The 23,189-nt window shown below is 52.6% G+C and overlaps 1 protein-coding gene across 2 annotated transcripts; it reads left to right on the top strand.

Moving 5' to 3' along the window:
- Positions 1-2,077: 2,077 nt before the first annotated feature.
- On the top strand, positions 2,078-7,694 carry LOC125705298 (G protein-regulated inducer of neurite outgrowth 3-like). 2 transcript variants are annotated; one of them, XM_048971779.1, is made up of 3 exons: positions 2,078-2,291; positions 2,376-2,532; positions 4,387-7,694. In XM_048971779.1, the coding sequence occupies exon 3, from the start codon at positions 4,553-4,555 to the stop codon at positions 6,800-6,802; it is 2,250 nt and encodes a 749-aa protein (XP_048827736.1). In that variant the 5' UTR covers positions 2,078-2,291; positions 2,376-2,532; positions 4,387-4,552; the 3' UTR covers positions 6,803-7,694. The 2 variants fall into 2 exon arrangements, with proteins under 2 accessions (XP_048827736.1, XP_048827737.1); XM_048971780.1 differs by having other exon boundaries at positions 4,358-7,694.
- Positions 7,695-23,189: the final 15,495 nt, after the last annotated feature.

The raw sequence follows: 23,189 nt of genomic DNA, 5'->3' as shown, positions 1-23,189 counted from the left end.
GTAAGTGCGGCTCGGCAGAGCTTTCAGTGAAGGACCAGCTATAGGTGTAAGCAGGATCGGGGCAGGAGCTGCACAGCATCTATCAACAAGGCAAGAACCTAATAAGACAACTGGGGAATCAGGAGAGAGTGCAGCATTAAGAGTGTTGAGGGAACGCCGATCAGTGTCAGGTTAGTGGCGGTGTTACCATGTTTCATGTTGTAATAAAAATACATTCTTAAATTCTTATTCTTAAAGCACCACAGTGTTGTATGACGGACGCTGACTGCCAGCTGTATCCTCGAGGCATGCTGTCACACCTCAGCAAAAACGCCCTGGTTATCTGTACAGAGCTTGTGACCTATGACCTCATCCAAGAGGCCATTTTAAACTGAAGGCTCATGTCAGGTGACCTTTCAGATAAATCTCCAGCGACCCCCTGCTATTCCTGGTTCACTTTCAAATGCTCTATTAAGCACTTCCATTGCAGGAAACACTGCATCGTGGCCGCATTTGTTCCCACTTCAAACCTGGGATCTTGCCTTGTTCCTCCTGGACCAGAGACACCCTGGCCTGTCAGTCTGTGTCTGCCTCTTGTCAGGGTTCTGCACCATGGTCACCACCTCCCAGGTGCATTTGCTTAAGATGCACTACATCAACTCTCCAGCAGGGCAATAAGAGAGTGTGGTCATCTGCCGCTGGACCATGCTGACCAAAGACGGCGCCACTGCCTTCCACAAGGGGTGAGCATCCAGCAGCATGGATCCATGCTGAAGTCTGGACCACCTCCCTCCATCCCTGACATCTCCCCCCCACATGGGCTTCTCCGGTCCCTCACTGATTACGGAGAATAGGAACCTGCACTCAGTCCAGCAGCTCATCATCTTGGGGGTGTTTTGTTTCTCAGGATATTTGTCCACTTGCTAGAGCATTTAAGCAAAAGTGACACTGAGGTTTAGAAATGCGTGTTATTTAAAACGTTCCCAGCTCTCGACCACATCCAAACACCGCACATCATCGCACACATCCGTGTTTGAGGCGTCTGAATGCTGCTGTTCCTCTTCACATTCGGCCATGGTAAATGTGGGAAGAGGACCTCACCTCTGTGGCAGATCGAGGATGTGGGCGGAGCCTGTGCAGTGGGGGTAGGGAGGATGCTGCTACACTGAGCCTATGTATGTACTCATATATCACTGTATAAACACACATTCAAGGGCGAATTTCATGCAAGGGTCACACAGATGATGCAGAGAATTCGTGTTTTATTGGGAGTCCGGTCATACTCACAGAGGTTATGTACCCAGCATGCACCGGGAATGCCGCTGCTCTCTGACAACAGGGCAGCGCCGTGACCAGCAGGGCGCACAGCGAAAGGCGATAAAGATTCATAAAGAGCACAACTTGACCCCTACATGTTAAATTAGATTTTGGTTTTACGTTATGCCAAATAAGAGCTACCTTTATTATTCAAATGAAATCAGTCATGCACAAACAGTAAGCCAAAAAATAAATAACCTAGTCAATTAAAATCGTCACACACACATTGCCACTATGAGTGAGGTGTGCTTCATGCAGTTGCAGCATTAAAAAATGACTACAATTTCAGCAAATCATCCAGCACAAGGTAACGAGAAGTTTTTGATCTGTATAGACCAAAATATTTGATCTTTGATATGTATATATCTACTTCTGCGTTAAATGCATACACACACTTTATTTGTGAACATGTCCTCTAGGGGGTAGACAATGTTCCGTGCCAAGAATCCACATGCAACTGATGTTTATATTATATTTTTAAGCAAAATACGGCTTTTGTATATTATTCATTCAAGTAAATAGGCCTAAGTATTTCATGCTATTCTCATAAATATAATAGCTAAAGCGTTAAAGTACACAAAAGAGATACATTATGATTTATTATCTTTTTTTAATCCAAAATCAGAGTGGTATATGTGCTTCCAAGTTCGTTATCTTGTACGCGAGATGAATGCGTAAAGGGTCAGTAAGCTGTATATCCAGGGACATGAAAATAAGTTCAAAATAGGCATTGCTTCAGCATCAGAGAACTAAAAGCATCAACATCCGTCATTATATGTAATAAATAACAAACAGCAATGTCAACTGCCGTAAAAAAGCCGAGACGTTGTGTTTATGAATTATTAATATAACAGAAAAGCAGAAAATCTACCGCAACCTTAAAGCATGCGGTATGTTTATTATCTATTCCGCTCCGATAAGACGTAGTCATCGTAACGGAAAGAGGAAAGTCCCATAGGTATGGGTGAAGGCGAGCACTGAAGAGCAGCGACCCAGTAAGTAATGTTTGCACAATGAAGCTGAAGCTGAGATTTATGGGAAGCGTGTTAAATACGCCAGGTGCTGGCTTTGCGTTTCAGGAGGGATCTCAGCTACTATCGGTGAGATAATGAGCATTTCCCCTCGTTGAGGAGCTCGATCCGAAGGCGTGGTCCCACTTCACGCGTTTGTACGGATTTGAATCCAGTGTCCACCCCGAACGAGCAGACGTTGGACGACTGGAGATGAAGGTTAAAGGTATGCTTTTTTTTCTTATCCATGCACATCTATTTATATATAATGGGATAATGCTCACTGATTCCTACGCAAGGTCAAACGCTACCTTTCTGTTCATCACGATCGGATAGTCTGTATTCATTATTTTTGGGTTCTTGAATACGCAGCCCGTTTACCGTGAAAAGATGCTGCTGAATTTGACGTTCACATTTATTTGAATATATGCGCATCGCACCGACTGCAGGTGACATGCATGTGTTATGGTGAATTTCTTCAATATTTAATAAAGATATTAAAATGCGGCAAAATTAAACGTATTAATACATATTCCTGCCATATCATTCAAGAGTGTATACATCGTGCTTAGCTTTAGTGTGAAAAGATGGTTTAGGTCCATAGAGATAATTTGACTTTGGGAGACACGTTTGTGGCCGTTTTGCCGTAATCTGTATGCTTTTCACATGTACCGTTTTTTTTTTTTATATGTATTTTTTATCTCAAGTCTCAAAGCTTAACTACGAGTACCACAGAGCGGACTTTGCGTTTTATTTCTTTGAAAACCATGTACATTTCGACCGAAGAACACGAAACATGCTTAAATTAAAGACCGACACAGAATTATCATGTTTGTATGCCTGTACTTGTAGGAATGATTCCCTGAACATTCAGGTAATTTTGTACTCAATTAGCGCATCTGCTATAAAATGACTACGTTCTAAGGAAATATAAGTTAACTTTGAAAAGTGATACATCTGTCGGCACCTTTAAGATAATGGCGGTTCACTGTGGCAGGTATTAGAGAGGGCGCACTGCTTCTGATGTTAGTGTCGTCCCCAAGAACTGGATAAATTGCAGAAGAAGTGAAGGCATTTAGTGAACCAGGTGATCAGAGTCTACAGGGATGCTTTCAGCTCTGTGGCTCAGACAGCTTGAGTGTGGTTTATGATTTTTCTCTGCTTTTGTTCAGTTATTACAAAATGGCCCCGTTCATACATCCAGAAGTGTTTGTGGGCATGTGAGTTGGAGACCTTCTCTGGAACAGCATGAAGGCCCTTAGCTGCCAAGCTTCTAGACAGAGACCGGAGCCGACCCAGTCCTCAGCCACCAACCACACCATTATATTAAATGTCAATGTCATATTTAAGGCGCCATGAACCCTGCATGAGCTTTACATAAAAACACTTAATGCAACGTGAACCAGCTTTTCTCACTGATGTTCTGCTAGGCCTATTTTTTAAATATAATTTATTCAGATTTAAGTGGGTCAAGGAGGAGCCAGTAATTCCAGGCTAAAAGCTGCCACTTCCATTTATGGCCGAATCTGGTGTCATTAAAATGCCATTTGCCGAGTCAGCTGAACGTAAACAAGGTGCTGAGGTCCAATTTGCTTCTGAGTAAAAGCCTTGAGGGTCAGTAAACTTCTGTTGAGGAAACCTACGAAAATATTCAATGATGAAACACCTGAATGTGTGCTGATTATGGTTTGTGCCTGGAGTTTCACCCAGAAGGTATCTGGGACTCCCAAGCCAGCAATTACGCTTAGATCCCTGTGTATTAGCAGAACCAAAGCTAGTTCAGCCCGTCCTGCCTCCACAGTATGCAGACAGTGTGAGTGTTTCGTAAGACAAAAGTAATCATTACATCAACTCATAAACACATTTTCCTTGTGCTCTCACTTCAGAGACGCGTTTTCACTCTGACACTGACATGTCTTAGACTATCTGTTATGTTCTTTTTAAAAGGTGCATTAGGAGCAGTTATCATTTGTGTGAGTATTCATTGTATCACCTGAGGAAAATGCTCTGTGTGTCTGAAACACACTACTGTGCCTCTTTATTTCCTTCAGAGCTGATGGTGGTTTTATTCCTGCCTCAGGAAACCCCCTCTGACTGTGGATGGTGATCTGAGGCCAGCCGGCTGCGTGCCAGTCTACGCCGGCTGCGTGCCCGTCTGCGCCGGCTGCGTGCCCGTCTGCGCCGGCTGCGTGCCCGTCTGCGCTGGCTGCGTGCTAGTCACGTCCCTCTTTTCACCGGAGTGCAAAATGGATGCTGTATCTGAGGCCAAGAGCAACCTGCACATTCAGATGGATGGGCAGCTTTCTGCTTTAAGCTCCCCAAGCAGTGCAGAGTCCAGGAGCCACCGGGCGGAGGAGCAGCAGGCGAGGAGGATACTGACGTCACAATCCAACAGTGACCACTGTGGGGGGATGGCATGGAGCGGGTCCCAAGTAGCATCTTTGGCTAATGAAACAGAGTGCAGAGACGACATTAAGGCAGGACAGGGGAAGCTCAAGAGAGATGGGAGCTGTCAGGGCGAGAGTGTCGAGGGTGCAGGCCTACGGGGCTGCATGGACGAGGGCGGCTCTTCCGTGTTTACTGGACGAGAGGTCATGCCTCTGGTTATACTGTCAGAGGCTGCATGGAATCCCAGTGGCAGTGGGAAGGAGCAGCCCTTTGAGGAGGTGCTCATGAAGTCACAAACAGTGAAGCCAGAGACTGATACTTCCCTGGGTCACCTCCCACACAAGGACACGGTGGTCCCGGTCCGGCTGCCAGAAATGGAACCCAAACTGACGCAAATGACCTCTAAATCAAAGACGACCCAAAGTAAGAGAGCTGAGGCTGCTGGAGGCAGGCCAGTCCAGGCTGACCCTGCAAGCAGCGATGGCCCAACTGAGCCTTTTCAGAATGCACATCATGCTCAGATCTACACAGAAAACCCAAAAAGGGAGGTAGCTGAAAGCTCCTCAGCAGAACATCAGCGAGAAGGATGGAGATCAAAGAAAGAGCAGGGTGAAGAGAGGACAGGGGCAACAGGAGGTAGAGGAAACTGGCCACTCCAAATGGAGGGAGACAGCACCAGCACTGAGGTGAAGCCTTCACCTGAGGACCACACAGAGACTCCCAAAGACAGCAAGAGTCCCTCACATGAGTCACACAGGAGGGGCACCACACCTGAAAGCCAACAGAGTCCAAGTCCTCCTGCAGAAGCGTTTCAAAATCCTCAGCCTTCTTCAGCAGAAAAGCAAGGGGCTTGGGAAAACCATAACCTGCAGTTTAAGGAGGCAGCAACCATGACAACCAGCACAGAGTGGGGTCCGCCCCCCAAGAGCAAATGCCAGGATGCAGAGGTGCAGACCATAGCTGATGTCTGCAGCAGGTCCACAGCCACAAGCCCGCTCCTCTTCCCGGCTTCTATGTGCCAACACTCCTGTCGACTGGAGGAAGAGGACGCGGAAATCCTCGCTGTCCTCAGTCCACTGAACTGTGGGACATTCCAGGCAGCATGCAGTGAGGATTTGTCCAGCAGGAGTGGACGCGTCAGTGCGACGGACCCCCAGATGTTTTCCCAGTGTCAGGTTCATGTGGAGCCCACACTTCCTGACCACCAGAGAATGCAGCCGATGCTGCAGAAGGTGCGACTGGAGGCAGGGGCGTGCCAGAGCGTGCAGGCCAGCACGTTCTATACAGCAACCTCGGGACCGAACTGTGGACTGAAGGCGACAGCAGACACAGGAAGGCTGCCCCTCCGTTCTGGCTTTGCACCTTTACAGCCGGTCTATCAGATAAATATACAGGCAAACAGGATTCCTGAAATCGGGATCTGCGGGAAGGACTCACCGCCAACGACTTCACCACCTCGTCAGACCAGGTCAGAGCACAGCAACGGAAACCACGTGGCGAATTCACATGGAGGCCCTGCTCCAGAGTGTTTACCGCCCCAGGAGCCACCTGTCCCGCGAGATCCGCTTCCTCCCATGAAAGGAAGCGGGTCAAAAAAAACAAGATTACAATTTGTTCTGGAAAATGACCAGACCGTGGTGTCAAAAAACAGTAAGAATTCAGAGCATGAGGCAGATCCCCATGACAGCTGGGCTTTCGGGCTGGACCACGACCAGGAGACAGCACTGAGCAAACCGGGAGCATTAAGCCACCCCCCTAGGAATGTGGGGGAGGAGCAGGAGCTGGGGGAACAGGGGAGCTCAGCACGGAAGCGGAGCGAGTGTGAGCCCGTGCAGGATGTGGTGTGGGACGAGCAGGGCATGACGTGGGAGGTGTACGGGGCCTCTCTGGACCCCGAGTCCCTGGGTTTTGCCATTCAAAGCCACCTGCAGTCCAAGATCAGGGAGCAGGAGAGGAAGGTGAGGGCGATCCGGAAGTCCATCTGCTCGGAGAGCTCGCAGGGCAAGAGGGGTGGGAGGAAGTCACGCAATGTCTTCCGGGTCCTGCTGAAGAGCGTCCGCCGTCCCGCCTGCTGCGGTCGCCCGCGCTCTTCGGCGGTTCTGGACTGAAGGCCGGGCTCGTGGCTGCACCGCCTCCTGACTGTGTCACAGGTCATGACCCTGCTCACTTCACCCCCCATGGACGAATCACACACCTCAACAGCCCCCACCAAAAATACATCGCCAGTCGAGGTTAGAAAGTGGAACCGCTGTGGTTAAAATCTGTGTTGTGGTCAATTTACGATATGCAAGAGTTGAAACAGTATTTAAACTGCAATAAGACGAGTGTTCTGCATGCTTGTGCATGCGCGTGTGTGCGCGTGTGTGTGCGTGTGCATATGTGCACATGCGTGCTTCCATGTCCCTTGGCCAGGGCAGTACCACACACCGTCTGCAGTACCCTCAGATCTTCAGAAAACGCGGGCAGCTGGACTCCATGCAGCACTGATGTCGGGGGCTGCGCTTCCTGCTAAACCCTCCGCCAGAGTTCACCTTTATTTACCCCCCGTTCACAGTGTTGTTCCCACAGGTTCGCTAAACTGAGCCATTACATTAGTGCTGATTTCTTGTCATTGTCTGGTTACTGTCTACGTTCATGACAATTAAACATCCCTTTTCTGCATACAGTTTTCATGAATGGTTTATATATTTGGTATTTGGTGGCTTTGTGTGCATCACAGATATCCAGGCTCTAGGCACCTACACTGAAAGCCATCTGAAAAGGTATTTTTTGACTGTAGTTACTTGAAGGAAGGTCTTTAGTTTCTGGACTAATGCAGAACACAAATAATCATTTGTTTGTACATAAGAAAGTTGTAGCCTCAAAATGTTTTTCTGCAATAAGCTCTGGTCTGTAGTGCTTCCACTAGTGACAATCAGAATGCTGGCTTATTGTTAAACTTTAGCGAGAACAATATTCCATGTACTGTCAGTGACCCTAATAAATGCAGTGGTAATTTTATGCCCTCCTTGATTTTTTACGTGAAAAGGCCTTAAGATGGAAAAATGACACAATCCAGCCAAGCTGGCTGCTCCTCACTTAGGCTAAACCTCCCATGCAGCTCAGTGTGTGACTCCCTCTGTATACACATTAAAAATACATTTGCCTTTCTGAAAAAAGACACTCAGCATGGTCATGTGACTGGATCAGTTTGAACATCTACATGCAGACTGCAGGATGAGCGCTGCACTGGTGCCGTCCGCTCAGCGTCAAACCCTGCCCAGCGTGAAGGAAGGTCCCTGTGACCCCTGTCACACTGCCCCCTGGGGAAATGACATTCACTCCCAGAAGCGGGAATCGTCTGCTTGGGACACATGGTGCACGCCAAGGCCGGTATTGCTGCGCCTGGATGAGGAGAAGGTGAAAGCAGAGGGGGGGGCAGAGAGGACGAGGGAGCAGGGGATGGTGGAGGGAGCGGGCCCGCTTCCTGGTTGATGCTGGTGCACAGATGGTCCACACACGCATCAGTCCACACAATGATCTCAGCAGCTTCCCTCTCAGGAAGAGGACGTTCAGAGCCAGGGCCAGGATGAGGAACATGGCCTCATTCCAGGAGGGGGGGGGGGTAAAGAGGTCTCTGGGCCCCAGGAACATAGCTGGAGACCCAGCGTTACACCAGTCAGGTCTGCTAAGAGAGAAAGTGGATGATCACTGTAGTACTCAGGGAATCGCAGGCGGGATGCCTATATAACTGTACCTACCAACCCATTTCCTGCTTGTTAATCATTTACATTTATTCAGCAGGCAGTTTTATATAAAGCAACACATATATATATATATATATATATATATATATATATATATATATATATATATATATATATATATATATATATATATAAAGCAGAGACAGTCCCAAGAGAAATTGTAGGTTAAGGGTCTTGCTCAGGGGCCCAGTGGTGACACCACTCTGCTGTCCCTGGGAATAGAACCAGCAAACTTCCGGTGCTCATACACCAAGCCAAATGCCACCCTAATCGACTAGTCATTTAAGCATGATGATAAATGGTCTCCATCACTGCAGTGTAAAAAGTTCTGTGTTTACTGGGCACATGAGAGGCTACAGAAATGTATGACAAACGTGCAGGTGAAGCCGTTTATAAGAGCATGGAAGCACCCCATGTTTGTTGTGGGGTAACAGTGTCCTGGCAATGAGTGCAAACTATGATTAGTGACAAAGCTTAATAACTCTTACAGAGTGCTGGAGAATTTTAGGTCATTTGTAATCAGGGTGACGCAGGCTACAGAGAGCTCTCAGGCACCCAGTCCAACATCTGACTGTCCTAATTGTGCTCCTCTTAATTATTAACTGAACTGTCTCCTGAGCAAAGCCATGCATCAGTAATGACCATGAACGTGCTGACTTCACACTTGGGAGCATTTCTCTCTTTCCAGCATCAGCTCTTCATGATCGCTAAATATCGGAGTTGAACATGGATAACTTGCAGTCGGGGGCTCTGCTGCATGCCGTTTCTCCTCATGGGCGGGGCTGACGTCTCTCTGGAACGCTCTGGAACACGTGCTCTACTTTGTGCTTGAGAGGCCTGCGGGGACAGCAGGCCAGGCAAAGTGTGACAGCGTGTGCGTTTCCACAGACATGCTGTCATGAGGTCTGTTTTCATTCACGGCATGCATTTTCACTCACGGTAGATATCACTCACGACATGTGAGGAGAGGGAAGGGGGGAGTGGGGAGGAGAAGAGAGGAGGGAACAGAGAGGAAAGGGGAGGAGCTGAGAGGGGAGTGGAGGGGTTGGTGAGTGGCAGAGAGGAGCGGAAAGTGCCAGGTTTGGAAAAACATAATGTGTGTACTGCCTTTGCCGACACATTATGTTGGAAAGGCAGTACGGCTGACAGTGAGGATAATGTGTCAGGGAAAGGCAGTACAGCTGACAGTGAGGATAATGTGTCGGGAAAGGCAGTACGGCTGACAGTGAGGATAATGTGTCGGGAAAGGCAGTACGGACCACAGTGAGGATAATGTGTCGGGAAAGGCAGTACAGCTGACAGTGAGGATAATGTGTCGGGAAAGGCAGTACGGATCACAGTGAGGATAATGTGTCGGGAAAGGCAGTACGGCTGACAGTGAGGATAATGTGTCGGGAAAGGCAGTACGGATCACAGTGAGGATAATGTGTCGGGAAAGGCAGTACGGCTGACAGTGAGGATAATGTGTCGGCAAAGGCAGTACGGATCAGGTGAGGATAATGTGTCGGGAAAGGCAGTACGGCTGACAGTGAGGATAATGTGTCGGGAAAGGCAGTACGGCTGACAGTGAGGATAATGTGTCGGGAAAGGCAGTACGGCTGACAGTGAGGATAATGTGTCGGGAAAGGCAGTACGGATCACAGTGAGGATAATGTGTCGGGAAAGGCAGTACAGCTGACAGTGAGGATAATGTGTCGGGAAAGGCAGTACGGCTGACAGTGAGGATAATGTGTCGGGAAAGGCAGTACGGCTGACAGTGAGGATAATGTGTCGGGAAAGGCAGTACGGCTGACAGTGAGGATAATGTGTCGGGAAAGGCAGTACGGATCACAGTGAGGATAATGTGTCGGGAAAGGCAGTACAGCTGACAGTGAGGATAATGTGTCGGGAAAGGCAGTACGGCTGACAGTGAGGATAATGTGTCGGGAAAGGCAGTACGGCTGACAGTGAGGATAATGTGTCGGGAAAGGCAGTACGGCTGACAGTGAGGATAATGTGTCGGGAAAGGCAGTACGGATCACAGTGAGGATAATGTGTCGGGAAAGGCAGTACGGCTGACAGTGAGGATAATGTGTCGGGAAAGGCAGTACGGCTGACAGTGAGGATAATGTGTCGGGAAAGGCAGTACGGCTGACAGTGAGGATAATGTGTCGGGAAAGGCAGTACGGATCACAGTGAGGATAATGTGTCGGGAAAGGCAGTACGGCTGACAGTGAGGATAATGTGTCGGGAAAGGCAGTACGGCTGACAGTGAGGATAATGTGTCGGGAAAGGCAGTACGGCTGACAGTGAGGATAATGTGTCGGGAAAGGCAGTACGGCTGACAGTGAGGATAATGTGTCGGGAAAGGCAGTACGGCTGACAGTGAGGATAATGTGTCGGGAAAGGCAGTACGGCTGACAGTGAGGATAATGTGTCGGGAAAGGCAGTACGGCTGACAGTGAGGATAATGTGTCGGGAAAGGCAGTACGGCTGACAGTGAGGATAATGTGTCGGGAAAGGCAGTACGGCTGACAGTGAGGATAATGTGTCGGGAAAGGCAGTACGGCTGACAGTGAGGATAATGTGTCGCTCCCAAGCCTGTCAGATAACCTAGGGAAAAAAGCCCAGTCCGCCCACCTCCCCTCAGTAACCCCGCCCCCAAACCTGTCAGATAGCCCAAGCTTGAGGGATCCCCTAATCTGCTACTGAGGTCATAATAAGGGCACTGTAAATATCATTTACATAGATTTTTTTATTTTAAGGAAAAGGGTTAATTCCCCAATGCATGAAATCGAAAAGGTGCTAGCTGGTCATGACCAGTTTTGGTGCAGAATTCAGCCCTGGGAAAGGAACACCACTATGGGTATGAGGGACTGATGAGCTGAATGCAGGAGACCGAAGAACAAACCGTGCAATATAACACAACAATATGTAGCACATGACAACTTGAGGAGTGTGACTAGGGTGCCCTCTGTAGGTAATACTGTGCGAGCAGATTATGTGTACAGTGTACAGATTAACCTACCGTATTACACCATTAATAATAAGATATCGACAAGATAAAGGCATGATTTGCTTTAAGTCAACATATCTAAGCACATTTTCTTTATCTATTATTCAATGTTCGACCAACCACTGGCAGGTTAATGAGTTCAGGGGCCCGATGCTGTATTTCCTGGAGGATCTTCTATCCCCCCACTCCCCAAAACAATACAACAATGTTACTATTAATCTATTAGTATGAACTATAAAATTATTTCTACAAAGTCGAGGATAAATTGACACTGTATTGAATGATCGCGATCATATCAGAAGATCAACAAACTGCCACGTTTAAACTGCCACACCAGTCATATGCAGCAACCAGAAAGATCGTAATAGAGACCTGATTGAATAAAGCACCTCAACAGTGGTAAACTTAAAACATTACATTCTGATCCAGTGCATGTCAACTGCATCCACAATCAGCACTCAACAGACATTTACTATTGATAGCTGTAGAGAGGAGCAAATTCCAAAAGAATATACAAGTGCTTACTACTAGAATGTTTTCCTGGCCGGAAACTCATCGATCAGGCTCGTAAAATCAATCTCATGTAGGACACAGACTGCGCATACGCATACCACACAATACACAACGTTATAAAAAGAGCAGCAAAAAAGTTGCCTTCCGCTTCATTTCATCATCAAATCGCAAACATAATAAAAAAAAGTGATTGGCCAATAGGGGCTTCTGCTCACTCTGGGCCCCCAGTTGGCAGCGTTGGGAAGCCTGCTTATTAATCCGCCCCTACCCACCTGATCAGCAAAATCAAATGGGGGACCCAAAATGTCTAGCTACGCCCATCATTAACTTGAAATGGTCGCGGTAGCTGAGCGGTAGAATGGTGACTGTGGTGGGTTTAGTGAACAGTGGGATATGTGAGAAAGCACTCCCATGACTGCTCGCAATAGCTAGAAATATTTTGTAACAACATAATAATATAACATGCTGTATGTTCTATTAACTATTAATAGGCCCTCGACTGCCAGTAAACAAGCAAAAGGCACAGCTTTCGATCTCTCTATTGCTATCTCTCTATCGGTTTATCTCTATCGCTATCTCTCTATCGCTATCTCTCTATCGGTTTATCTCTATCGCTATCTATCGATCGCTATCTCTCTATCGGTTTATCTCTATCGCTATCTCTCAGTTTATCTCTATCGCTATCTCTCTATCGCTATCTATTGGTTTATCTCTCTATCGCTATATCTTTATCAGTTTATCTCTATCGCTCTCGCTATCTCTCTATCGCTATCTCTCTATCGGTTTATCTCTATCGGTTTATCTCTCTCTCGCTATATCTTTATCAGTTTATCTCCATCGCTCTCGCTATCTCTTCACCGTTATCTCTCTGTCTGTAATCCGGGGCAGATCTTGGGATGATCTGGGGTGGCCAGTGCCAGACCCCGTAAATACCTGCCCCCCCCCCCATAAGTAAAACTGGCCCCTGAGGGCCACCACAATTGAAATTTACTGCTGGCACCACTGGTCTGCTTGCCTGTCTACACACCTACTTCGTTAATATGTGCAGGTCCTGAATTATAAAAATGTTTCAATGAACAAGCAGTGAGAAATAACCAGAGTGGGACCAAAAGCAACAACAACAACAATAATAATAGTAACGGGAAGCACGGTGGCACAGTGATTAGCACTATTGTTGCCTCACACCTCTGGGACTCGGGTTCGAGTCTCCACCAGGGTTCCCTGTGTGTGGAGTTTGCATGTTCTCCCTGTGTTGTAGTGTGGTTTCCTCTGGGTACTCCGGTTTCCCCCCACAGTCCAAAGACATACTGAGGCTAATTGGAGTTGCCAAATTGCCCATACTGTAGGTGTACGTGTGTGAGTGGATGGTGTGTGCGTGTGCCCTGCAGTCGGCCGGCGCCCCATCCTGAGTTGTTCCCTGCCTTGTGCCCTGCAGTCGGCCGGCGCCCCATCCTGGGTTGTTCCCTGCCTTGTGCCCTGCAGTCGGCCGGCGACCCATCCTGGGTTGTTCCCTGCCTTGTGCCCTGCAGTCGGCCGGCGCCCCATCCTGGGTTGTTCCCTGCCTTGTGCCCTGCAGTCGGCCGGCGCCCCATCCTGGGTTGTTCCCTGCCTTGTGCCCTGCAGTCGGCCGGCGCCCCATCCTGGGTTGTTCCCTGCCTTGTGCCCTGCAGTCGGCCGGCGCCCCATCCTGGGTTGTTCCCTGCCTTGTGCCCTGCAGTCGGCCGGCGCCCCATCCTGGGTTGTTCCCTGCCTTGTCCCCTGCAGTCGGCCGGCGCCCCATCCTGGGTTGTTCCCTGCCTTGTGCCCTGCAGTCGGCCGGCGCCCCATCCTGAGTTGTTCCCTGCCTTGTGCCCTGCAGTCGGCCGGCGCCCCATCCTGAGTTGTTCCCTGCCTTGTGCCCTGCAGTCGGCCGGCGCCCCATCCTGGGTTGTTCCCTGCCTTGTGCCCTGCAGTCGGCCGGCGCCCCATCCTGGGTTGTTCCCTGCCTTGTCCCCTGCAGTCGGCCGGCGTCCCATCCTGGGTTGTTCCCTGCCTTGTGCCCTGCAGTCGGCCGGCGCCCCATCCTGGGTTGTTCCCTGCCTTGTGCCCTGCAGTCGGCCGGCGCCCCATCCTGAGTTGTTCCCTGCCTTGTGCCCTGCAGTCGGCCGGCGCCCCATCCTGAGCTGTTCCCTGCCTTGTCCCCTGCAGTCGGCCGGCGCCCCATCCTGAGCTGTTCCCTGCCTTGTGCCCTGCAGTAGGCCGGCGCCCCATCCTGAGCTGTTCCCTGCCTTGTGCCCTGCAGTCGGCCGGCGCCCCATCCTGAGCTGTTCCCTGCCTTGTGCCCTGTAGTAGGCCGGCGCCCCATCCTGAGTTGTTCCCTGCCTTGTGCCCTGCAGTCGGCCGGCGCCCCATCCTGAGCTGTTCCCTGCCTTGTGCCCTGCAGTAGGCCGGCGCCCCATCCTGAGCTGTTCCCTGCCTTGTGCCCTGCAGTCGGCCGGCGCCCCATCCTGAGCTGTTCCCTGCCTTGTGCCCTGCAGTCGGCCGGCGCCCCATCCTGAGTTGTTCCCTGCCTTGTCCCCTGCAGTCGGCCGGCGCCCCATCCTGGGTTGTTCCCTGCCTTGTACCCATAGCATCCTGGATAGGCTCCGGACGCCTCACAACGCTGAATAGGATAAGTAGTTACAGAAAAGGGATGTGCTGTGACAGCTCGGATCCTGTATGCCAGTGGAAAAGCACCATCAGTGAAGCACAGCACCCTGGGCAGAATGCCGGAGGTGATTATCCTCCAGCTGCCCCCACACTGCACCACCCCATTACTGTGATGCAGCCACAATCTCATCTGGCTTCCAGAAGAGTCACGATTCAGGTGAAATATTCCTGTAAAGACCGTAATGCCCCACACTTCTCAACAGAAACATCTGTACATCTGAACACTGCAGCATGTCATGTTTGTGGTCCTTTATTACCAGTGTTCGAGCTGTAATGGGAAGCACATGGATGCCACCCCCCCCCGTGGGCAAAAAATTCCGAAAACCACCCTTAAATTGTTCTGTATAATTTCACCCAAAAATTTAATGTCCCTCCAGCTCAACACATTTTATCTTGGCAGTCAGCCCCCCCCCCCCCCCCAACACTTGATCCTCCTTGCGACTGAAATGCTTTTACTCACTGACCGCGTATCACAGGTTTCAGTCCTCTGACTTAGAGGCTGATCTGTGCCTATTAGATAGATAAAACCGACTGATTAAAAATGACCGCTGGCAGCCCAATATTTCTGTTGTTTCATCACGCAACATTTCTCCTTCACAGCATTTATAAGAGCCATCACGAACAGAGATCAAGCACACAGACGTCTTATTTCACGATGATTAAAAGGCGGACGAATGAGTGTCACCTCATTGACCCCTCGGCGACTTTGGGGAGCTCAGGAATCCATGCTCTGAGGGTGAAGATGTCCATAGCCGGGTCCTGCGTTGCCATGGTTACCCCGAGGATCACCGCTGTCTTCAGCACCACTCCGTCTGCCGCACATCCTGCACAGTCCTGCACAGGCAAAAATGCGCATTCATGTGACATGCTGAATATCACTACTGAAGATATACCTGCTATGTTTATATGGTTACGGGTCAAAGACGGGTCAAATTAAATTAAAAAAGTGATTTTAAATAAATAGCAAATATAATAAATAAAAGTAAGTTATGTACTTTGATGTTTCAGGTAACTTTTAGGAACATAAAATGTCAAAATATAGGTGAAATATTGTTCCAAACTGCTAAATTGTAACTTACTGTAATGCTCCACACTTTAATTTTACCATTGCATCTTCAAATAAATAAAATATTTTCCGAGTAACACATATATTTATGTAGAAATTAAACAATATACAATATTGTTGTATATATTGTATTGTGGGGATCAAATGTTATCGCCGTCTTGTACCTTTCTTTCGGATATTCGGCTGGGTAATCAGCCAACCAGCTTCTCTTAACCTCATGCCTTATTTTCGTGCTCTGAATCTTCATTATTGGGGTGATTTCAGGACGTCTGCAGAAACTGATGCCAGATACCCCTGAAAAGACTGGCTAATAGCTAAAGCGCTCTCTGCTTCCTCCATTGGGGTGCAGTTGCACGCAGTCAGTCCTGTGGCCTGTGCTCACCATGCTTTTTTATTAACCCTTCCAGTCACGTTTGTCAGCCTGTCACTTGCATAGTTCAACGTGTTCGCATACTGTAGCGGCAGGGAGCCGCCACGCGCGAATCCGAGAAGCCTGACTGTGGGTAAATATAACGTTGCCTGGTGTTTTAACGTCACATTGGCAGTTTAGTAACCAAGCACAGTGCCACCCACAGCGGGTTTACTGAACTGCACTTTATTTTTACATGCTGCTTATCTGCCGAGGGCAACATTACGGGAATAACCGGCAGCGAGACAGAAGCGGCTCAGAGCGCTCTCTTTAGCAAAGAGATGGGAAGATGTCATGCTGTTATTTCCCAGACAGTGGCCCAGAAAAAACAGCCTTCAAACACAGTTAGAAAGCTGCACGAGGGTTAAGCCAGTAGCTGTGCAAAAGAGTCTCTAAAATAAACATATCTATTCTTAGAAAAGATGAGAAAACCAAATATTGTGCATGAGTAAGTTGGTGTGGCGGGGGTTGAGGGCTTCTTGGACCTGTGCTATTACTCCTGGGGCAGATTAATGTGAGTATTATTACTCTTGGGGCAGATTAAGTCATGTGTCATTTCTCCTGGGGCAGATAAGTGTGAGTTTAATTTATCCTAGAGCAGTATAAGGTTAGTATTATTACCACTGGGGCAGATTAATGTGAATATCATTACTTCTGGGGTAGATTAAGATGAATATCAGTACCAATGGGGCAGATTAGTGTGAATGCCATTACTCCTGGGGTAGATTATTGTGAGTATCATTAGTCCTTCCTCTAGGGTGAGAATGTTTCTCCCACTCTTTGATAAAGGGATCTATGTTTAGAGGGATCAGGTTGGGTCCCCCCGGCCCATGGCTTCAGACCTCCTGCCAAGATTGATTTGCCCCAAGGGTTCCAACAGAACCAGGAATGCAGCTTCTTCAGCTCCTGTGTTTGTGTGTGTTGGTGGATTAAATTTATTATGTCTGTGTTTCTTTAATGCACAATCCTAGGTCAAATCTCATGGCTATGAAAAAGCACAACGGAGAGTAGCTAGACGCAGAGGGATGGAGGACGGCTGGAGACGCAGAGGGAGGGAGGACGGCTGGAGACGCAGAGGGAGGGAGGACGGCTGGAGACGCAGAGGGATCGTGGACGGCTGGAGATGCAGAAGGAGCGTGGATGGCTGGAGACGCAGAGGGATCGTGGACGGCTGGAGACGCAGAGGGAGGGAGGATGGCTGGAGACGCAGAGGGATCGTGGACGGCTGGAGACGCAGAGGGAGGGAGGACGGCTGGAGACGCAGAGGGATCGTGGACGGCTGGAGACGCAGAGGGATGGAGGACGGCTGGAGACGCAGAGGGATCGTGGACGGCTGGAGATGCAGAAGGAGGGAGGACGGCTGGAGACGCTGAGGGAGGGAGGACGGCTGGAGACGCAGAGGGATCGTGGACGGCTGGAGACGCAGAGGGATGGAGGACGGCTGGAGACGCAGAGGGATCGTGGACGGCTGGAGACGCAGAGGGATGGAGGACGGCTGGAGACGCAGAGGGATCGTGGACGGCTGGAGATGCAGAAGGAGGGAGGACGGCTGGAGACGCTGAGGGAGGGAGGACGGCTGGAGACGCAGAGGGATCGTGGACGGCTGGAGACGCAGAGGGATGGAGGACGGCTGGAGACGCAGAGGGATCGTGGACGGCTGGAGACGCAGAGGGATGGAGGACGGCTGGAGACGCAGAGGGATCGTGGACGGCTGGAGACGCAGAGGGAGGGAGGACGGCTGGAGACGCAGAGGGAGGGAGGATGGCTGGAGACGCAGAGGGAGGGAGGACGGCTGGAGACGCAGAGGGATTGTGGACGGCTGGAGACGCAGAGGGATGGAGGACGGCTGGAGACGCAGAGGGATCGTGGACGGCTGGAGACGCAGAGGGATGGAGGACGGCTGGAGACGCAGAGGGATCGTGGACGGCTGGAGACGCAGAGGGATGGAGGACGGCTGGAGACGCAGAGGGATCGTGGACGGCTGGAGACGCAGAGGGATCGTGGACGGCTGGAGACGCAGAGGGAGGGAGGACGGCTGGAGACGCAGAGGGAGGGAGGACGGCTGGAGACGCAGAGGGATCGTGGACGGCTGGAGACGCAGAGGGATCGTGGACGGCTGGAGACGCAGAGGGAGGGAGGACGGCTGGAGACGCAGAGGGAGGGAGGATGGCTGGAGACGCAGAGGGATCGTGGACGGCTGGAGACGCAGAGGGATGGAGGACGGCTGGAGACGCAGAGGGATCGTGGACGGCTGGAGACGCTGAGGGAGGGAGGACGGCTGGAGACGCAGAGGGAGGGAGGATGGCTGGAGACGCAGAGGGATGGAGGACGGCTGGAGACGCAGAGGGATCGTGGACGGCTGGAGACGCAGAGGGAGGGAGGACGGCTGGAGACGCAGAGGGAGGGAGGATGGCTGGAGACGCAGAGGGATCGTGGACGGCTGGAGACGCAGAGGGATGGAGGACGGCTGGAGACGCAGAGGGATCGTGGACGGCTGGAGACGCAGAGGGATCGTGGACGGCTGGAGACGCTGAGGGAGGGAGGACGGCTGGAGACGCAGAGGGATCGTGGACGGCTGGAGACGCAGAGGGATGGAGGACGGCTGGAGACGCAGAGGGATCGTGGACGGCTGGAGACGCAGAGGGATCGTGGACGGCTGGAGACGCAGAGGGATGGAGGACGGCTGGAGACGCAGAGGGATCGTGGACGGCTGGAGACGCAGAGGGATCGTGGACGGCTGGAGACGCAGAGGGAGGGAGGACGGCTGGAGACGCAGAGGGATGGAGGACGGCTGGAGACGCAGAGGGATGGAGGACGGCTGGAGACGCAGAGGGATCGTGGACGGCTGGAGACGCTGAGGGAGGGAGGATGGCTGGAGACGCAGAGGGATCGTGGACGGCTGGAGACGCAGAGGGATGGAGGACGGCTGGAGACGCAGAGGGATCGTGGACGGCTGGAGACGCAGAGGGATCGTGGACGGCTGGAGACGCTGAGGGAGGGAGGACGGCTGGAGACGCAGAGGGATCGTGGACGGCTGGAGACGCAGAGGGATGGAGGACGGCTGGAGACGCAGAGGGATCGTGGACGGCTGGAGACGCAGAGGGATCGTGGACGGCTGGAGACGCAGAGGGATGGAGGACGGCTGGAGACGCAGAGGGATCGTGGACGGCTGGAGACGCAGAGGGATCGTGGACGGCTGGAGACGCAGAGGGAGGGAGGATGGCTGGAGACGCAGAGGGATCGTGGACGGCTGGAGACGCAGAGGGATCGTGGACGGCTGGAGACGCAGAGGGATCGTGGACGGCTGGAGACGCAGAGGGAGGGAGGATGGCTGGAGACGCAGAGGGATTGTGGACGGCTGGAGATGCAGAAGGAGCGAGGACGGCTGGAGACGCAGAGGGAGGGAGGACGGCTGGAGACGCAGAGGGATTGTGGACGGCTGGAGACGCAGAGGGATTGTGGACGGCTGGAGACGCAGAGGGATCGTGGACGGCTGGAGACGCAGAGGGAGGGAGGATGGCTGGAGACGCAGAGGGATTGTGGACGGCTGGAGATGCAGAAGGAGCGTGGACGGCTGGAGACGCAGAGGGATTGTGGACGGCTGGAGATGCAGAAGGAGGGAGGACGGCTGGAGACGCAGAGGGAGGGAGGATGGCTGGAGACGCAGAGGGATCGTGGACGGCTGGAGACGCAGAGGGATGGAGGACGGCTGGAGACGCTGAGGGAGGGAGGACGGCTGGAGACGCAGAGGGATCGTGGACGGCTGGAGACGCAGAGGGATGGAGGACGGCTGGAGACGCAGAGGGATCGTGGACGGCTGGAGACGCTGAGGGATGGAGGACGGCTGGAGACGCAGAGGGAGGGAGGACGGCTGGAGACGCTGAGGGATTGTGGACGGCTGGAGACGCTGAGGGATCGTGGACGGCTGGAGACGCAGAGGGATCGTGGACGGCTGGAGACGCTGAGGGAGGGAGGACGGCTGGAGACGCAGAGGGATCGTGGACGGCTGGAGACGCAGAGGGATGGAGGACGGCTGGAGACGCAGAGGGATCGTGGACGGCTGGAGACGCAGAGGGATCGTGGACGGCTGGAGACGCTGAGGGAGGGAGGACGGCTGGAGACGCAGAGGGATCGTGGACGGCTGGAGACGCAGAGGGATGGAGGACGGCTGGAGACGCAGAGGGATCGTGGACGGCTGGAGACGCAGAGGGATCGTGGACGGCTGGAGACGCAGAGGGAGGGAGGATGGCTGGAGACGCAGAGGGATCGTGGACGGCTGGAGACGCAGAGGGATCGTGGACGGCTGGAGACGCAGAGGGATCGTGGACGGCTGGAGACGCAGAGGGAGGGAGGACGGCTGGAGACGCAGAGGGATTGTGGACGGCTGGAGATGCAGAAGGAGCGAGGACGGCTGGAGACGCAGAGGGAGGGAGGACGGCTGGAGACGCAGAGGGATTGTGGACGGCTGGAGACGCAGAGGGATCGTGGACGGCTGGAGACGCAGAGGGATCGTGGACGGCTGGAGACGCAGAGGGAGGGAGGATGGCTGGAGACGCAAAGGGATTGTGGACGGCTGGAGACGCAGAGGGATTGTGGACGGCTGGAGACGCAGAAGGAGGGAGGACGGCTGGAGACGCAGAGGGAGGGAGGATGGCTGGAGACGCAGAGGGATCGTGGACGGCTGGAGACGCAGAGGGATGGAGGACGGCTGGAGACGCTGAGGGAGGGAGGACGGCTGGAGACGCAGAGGGATCGTGGACGGCTGGAGACGCAGAGGGATGGAGGACGGCTGGAGACGCAGAGGGATCGTGGACGGCTGGAGACGCTGAGGGATGGAGGACGGCTGGAGACGCAGAGGGAGGGAGGACAGCTGGAGACGCAGAGGGATCATAGACGGCTGGAGACGCTGAGGGATCGTGGACGGCTGGAGACGCAGAGGGAGGGAGGACAGCTGGAGACGCTGAGGGATTGTGGACGGCTGGAGACGCTGAGGGATCGTGGACGGCTGGAGACGCAGAGGGATCGTGGACGGCTGGAGACGCTGAGGGAGGGAGGACGGCTGGAGACGCAGAGGGATCGTGGACGGCTGGAGACGCAGAGGGATGGAGGACGGCTGGAGACGCAGAGGGATCGTGGACGGCTGGAGACGCAGAGGGATCGTGGACGGCTGGAGACGCTGAGGGAGGGAGGACGGCTGGAGACGCAGAGGGATCGTGGACGGCTGGAGACGCAGAGGGATGGAGGACGGCTGGAGACGCAGAGGGATCGTGGACGGCTGGAGACGCAGAGGGATCGTGGACGGCTGGAGACGCAGAGGGAGGGAGGATGGCTGGAGACGCAGAGGGATTGTGGACGGCTGGAGACGCAGAGGGATCGTGGACGGCTGGAGACGCAGAGGGATCGTGGACGGCTGGAGACGCAGAGGGAGGGAGGATGGCTGGAGACGCAGAGGGATTGTGGACGGCTGGAGATGCAGAAGGAGCGAGGACGGCTGGAGACGCAGAGGGAGGGAGGACGGCTGGAGACGCAGAGGGATTGTGGACGGCTGGAGACGCAGAGGGATTGTGGACGGCTGGAGACGCAGAGGGATCGTGGACGGCTGGAGACGCAGAGGGAGGGAGGATGGCTGGAGACGCAGAGGGATTGTGGACGGCTGGAGACGCAGAGGGATTGTGGACGGCTGGAGATGCAGAAGGAGGGAGGACGGCTGGAGACGCAGAGGGAGGGAGGATGGCTGGAGACGCAGAGGGATCGTGGACGGCTGGAGACGCAGAGGGATGGAGGACGGCTGGAGACGCTGAGGGAGGGAGGACGGCTGGAGACGCAGAGGGATCGTGGACGGCTGGAGACGCAGAGGGATGGAGGACGGCTGGAGACGCAGAGGGATCGTGGACGGCTGGAGACGCTGAGGGATGGAGGACGGCTGGAGACGCAGAGGGAGGGAGGACAGCTGGAGACGCTGAGGGATTGTGGACGGCTGGAGACGCTGAGGGATCGTGGACGGCTGGAGATGCAGAGGGAGGGAGGACGGCTGGAGACGCAGAGGGAGGGAGGACGGCTGGAGACGCAGAGGGAGGGAGGACGGCTGGAGACGCAGAGGGAGCGAGGACGGCTGGAGACGCAGAGGGAGCGAGGACGGCTGGAGACGCTGAGGGAGGGAGGACGGCTGGAGACGCTGAGGGAGGGAGGACGGCTGGAGACGCAGAGGGAGGGAGGACGGCTTTTCATAAAATTGAGTTTCCCCTTGTGCAGAACAGAAAAATGTCAAAATAGCATTTGGTCCCCACAATGTAATATTTACATGACTCACAGACATGCACACAATGTGTGAGAGTGATTTCAAGCCCCTATCCGGAAGGCATAAAGTTACAGTAGCACCTCCAGGATTGGCGCGACCCCCCCAGAAATTATCCAAGATGGTAACTAATCATCTGGCAGCCGTGGGTTGTGTTTCATATATTATAACTGAAATTGCATTACATTTTATGAGCGTGTCATTATGCTGTAAGCGTTATGTTACAAAGGGCTGATGGGCGTGGATGTGACGTGTGAGCCAGCCGGCAGACAGGGCCCCTCCCTGATAGGACGTCATTCCTCTTGGACAGCATTCAGCAAGACGTATCCCTGTAGTGTTTGGGCATAGAGGTCAGGCAGTAATGTTAAGTTTACTGCTGCATTCAACTCCAGCCATGCATGCACACCCCCCCCAGCCGGTTACCCAGCGCAGGGCCATTCAGTAACATAAATCAGCGACGTGAATCAGCCCACGCATTACGGAGTGATGTTATGAGCTCATGTTATTCGCATATGCTGTAACTGCCGTAACATGGTAGTTATGGCGCCACCCAGGGTGGATTTTATGTCCGGTTTCATTTTACCGTAATTCAGTTTCATGGTGTTTGTTACCTGCCCTTTTTCGCAGGCTTTCTGCTTTTCGACCTCAGGATCTACATAGAGCATTCGTCTGTCAGTCTTTCTCTCATATTTAACTTCCAGTTGATGTTTAACTAAGAACGGCACACGGATTAACCAAAAATAATTGTCTCTCTTGTTGTAATTATGTCATCTGTGAATGTGT

This window comes from Brienomyrus brachyistius, chromosome 12 (assembly GCF_023856365.1).
Source record: "Brienomyrus brachyistius isolate T26 chromosome 12, BBRACH_0.4, whole genome shotgun sequence".
Taxonomy (NCBI): Eukaryota; Metazoa; Chordata; class Actinopteri; order Osteoglossiformes; family Mormyridae; genus Brienomyrus; species Brienomyrus brachyistius.
The sequence above is the reverse complement of the archived record's forward strand: the minus strand, read 5'-3'. Positions and strand labels throughout refer to the sequence as shown.

Coding starts and splice junctions, on each gene's coding strand:
- LOC125705298 (XM_048971779.1), top strand. CDS start 4,553: ATGGATGCTGTATCTGAGGCCAAGAGCAACCTGCACATTCAGATGGAT.